This window comes from Sciurus vulgaris (genome assembly GCF_902686455.1).
Source record: "Sciurus vulgaris genome assembly, chromosome: X".
In the NCBI taxonomy this organism is placed as follows: Eukaryota; Metazoa; Chordata; class Mammalia; order Rodentia; family Sciuridae; genus Sciurus; species Sciurus vulgaris.
This window is the reverse complement of record NC_136471.1, coordinates 89,492,679-89,494,558: the sequence shown is the minus strand read 5'-3', so window position 1 is coordinate 89,494,558 and position 1,880 is coordinate 89,492,679. Positions and strand designations below refer to the sequence as shown.

At 46.1% G+C, this 1,880-nt stretch overlaps 1 protein-coding gene across 1 annotated transcript; it reads left to right on the top strand.

Annotated features, from left to right (window-relative positions):
* Nucleotides 1–215: 215 nt before the first annotated feature.
* On the top strand, nucleotides 216–1,166 carry FOXR2 (forkhead box R2; the record flags this gene model as incomplete). Its single annotated transcript, XM_079123311.1, has 1 exon — nucleotides 216–1,166. The coding sequence occupies one exon, from the start codon at nucleotides 216–218 to the stop codon at nucleotides 1,164–1,166; it is 951 nt and encodes a 316-aa protein (XP_078979437.1).
* Nucleotides 1,167–1,880: the final 714 nt, after the last annotated feature.

Sequence of the window (1,880 nt, the reverse complement as noted above, 5' to 3'; positions counted from 1 at the left end):
CTGTTTTTATCTCTGTTCCAGAAAGCTGAGTTTTCTCCAGGTCTGATCACTGACCATTGAAGCATTGGTGTCCCTTTTTCCAGTAGTTCTGGAATGCCTTCTCATAAACTCCCTGGATAAGAGAGACTGCATCAGTGCCCCAACAAAAGTTTGAGAAGTGCCTGAGAGACTTCTGTCCATTCGGAAATTTTCCTCCACCTGTTTCTACTCTAAAGATGGACCTAAAGCTAAAAAATCCTGATTTCTGGTACAGTCTTCATGGACAAGTTCCAGGACTTCTGGACTGGGACATGGGGAATGAGTTCTTCTTGCCTTGCACCACTGACCAGAGCCCTTTAGCTGAGCAGAACCTTGCCAAATACAAAATTCGAGTAATGAAGCCCCCAGAAGTACCTCAGGAGTGTAAACCTGGTCCTGATCAAGATGCTCCTTACTCTGAACCCAACTTGTGGATGTGGGTGAACCCCAACATTGTGTGCCCTCTCAGTAGCCAGGAGGCTTCAAAGCCCAGCAGTAAGGATCTGACAAGCATGGCTTCTTCCCCTGAGGCACCCACGAAAGATGAAGAGTCTCGCTTCTCAGAGGCTCAGGGAATGGTGGAGTCCCTGCCACTTTCCTCCAGTGAGCAGTCTCCCCAACAGAAGCAACCTGTCTCTTCCTCAAGTGACTTTGAGCTCACAGAAGAGGAGGCTGAGGAACAAGAAGACAAGTCTTCTATGACCCTCAAGCCCCTTAACAAAAGGAAATGCTTCCAGAAGCCAAAGCTGTGGCAAGCTAACAACCAGGAAAGGAAATCCTGGCCACGGCCCCCACTCAATTACAGCCACCTGATTGCCCTAGCATTAAGAAACAGCCCTCCTTGTGGCCTCAATGTGCAACAGATCTACAATTTCACTCGACAACATTTCCCCTTTTTCTGGACAGCTCCAGATGGCTGGAAAAACACCATTCGCCACAACCTCTGTTTCCTGGGCAGCTTTGAAAAGGTGCCAGTCACTCCTCAGGATGAGGCTGATGCAAAACCTCGATCTTGCCTCTGGAGGCTCACCGAGGAGGGACACCGCCACTTTCAGGAGGATACTCGTCTCTTGGCCTCTGCTCGAAGAGAAAGCATCGAACAGTGCATGAGCCAACCAGATTTAATGCCCTCCCTCTTTGACCTTTGAACAACTGCTCCCTTTTTGGATCACTGCTCTCCTTTCTATGCCTACCCATGTTCTGTCTGACCTTTATTAATCCCTCAGCCTACCCTGTCTGATTGGTGCCAAGTTGATCTTTAGTTACTATTACAAAAATTGTGTAAAATAAGGTGAGAGGTAGGTACAGAGGAGGTGGGCCTTTAATCCAGGTGGGAAATCATAGAAGGTTTCGTCAGGATAGTGGCAGTTGTTTTACACCTTGAACAGAGGCAGAAAATCCCAGAAACAATGGCATGAAAGCTAAGGAAAGAAGGGAATATTTTTATGGGAGAAAGGAATTCTGTTTACTATTTACTTTCCTGTTTTGAGCTGTTTCAGAAAGTTGAGGTTTCTCCAAATCTGATCTCTGATCAGTGAGATAGCCATGCCCCTTTTCCCAGTACACTGGCAGGCCTACTGCTGAGCTCTCTAAATGAGATAACTACGTAAAACAATGCATCAGCAAACATTTTGAGAAATGTCTGAGGAACCTCTGGCCTTTTGGAAGTCTTCCTTCACCTATCCCTATACTGAAGACCCAAAGTTGAAAATCTTGTGACTTTTGATAGAGTTTTCATGGTCAGGTTCCAGAGCCACTATATGCTCACACATGAAAGCAAATAGTGGGATATAAAGCATAAAATATAGTATGGACCCAGACTGTGGGCAACCCTGAGTACCTTGTGAAGTTCTATATACATA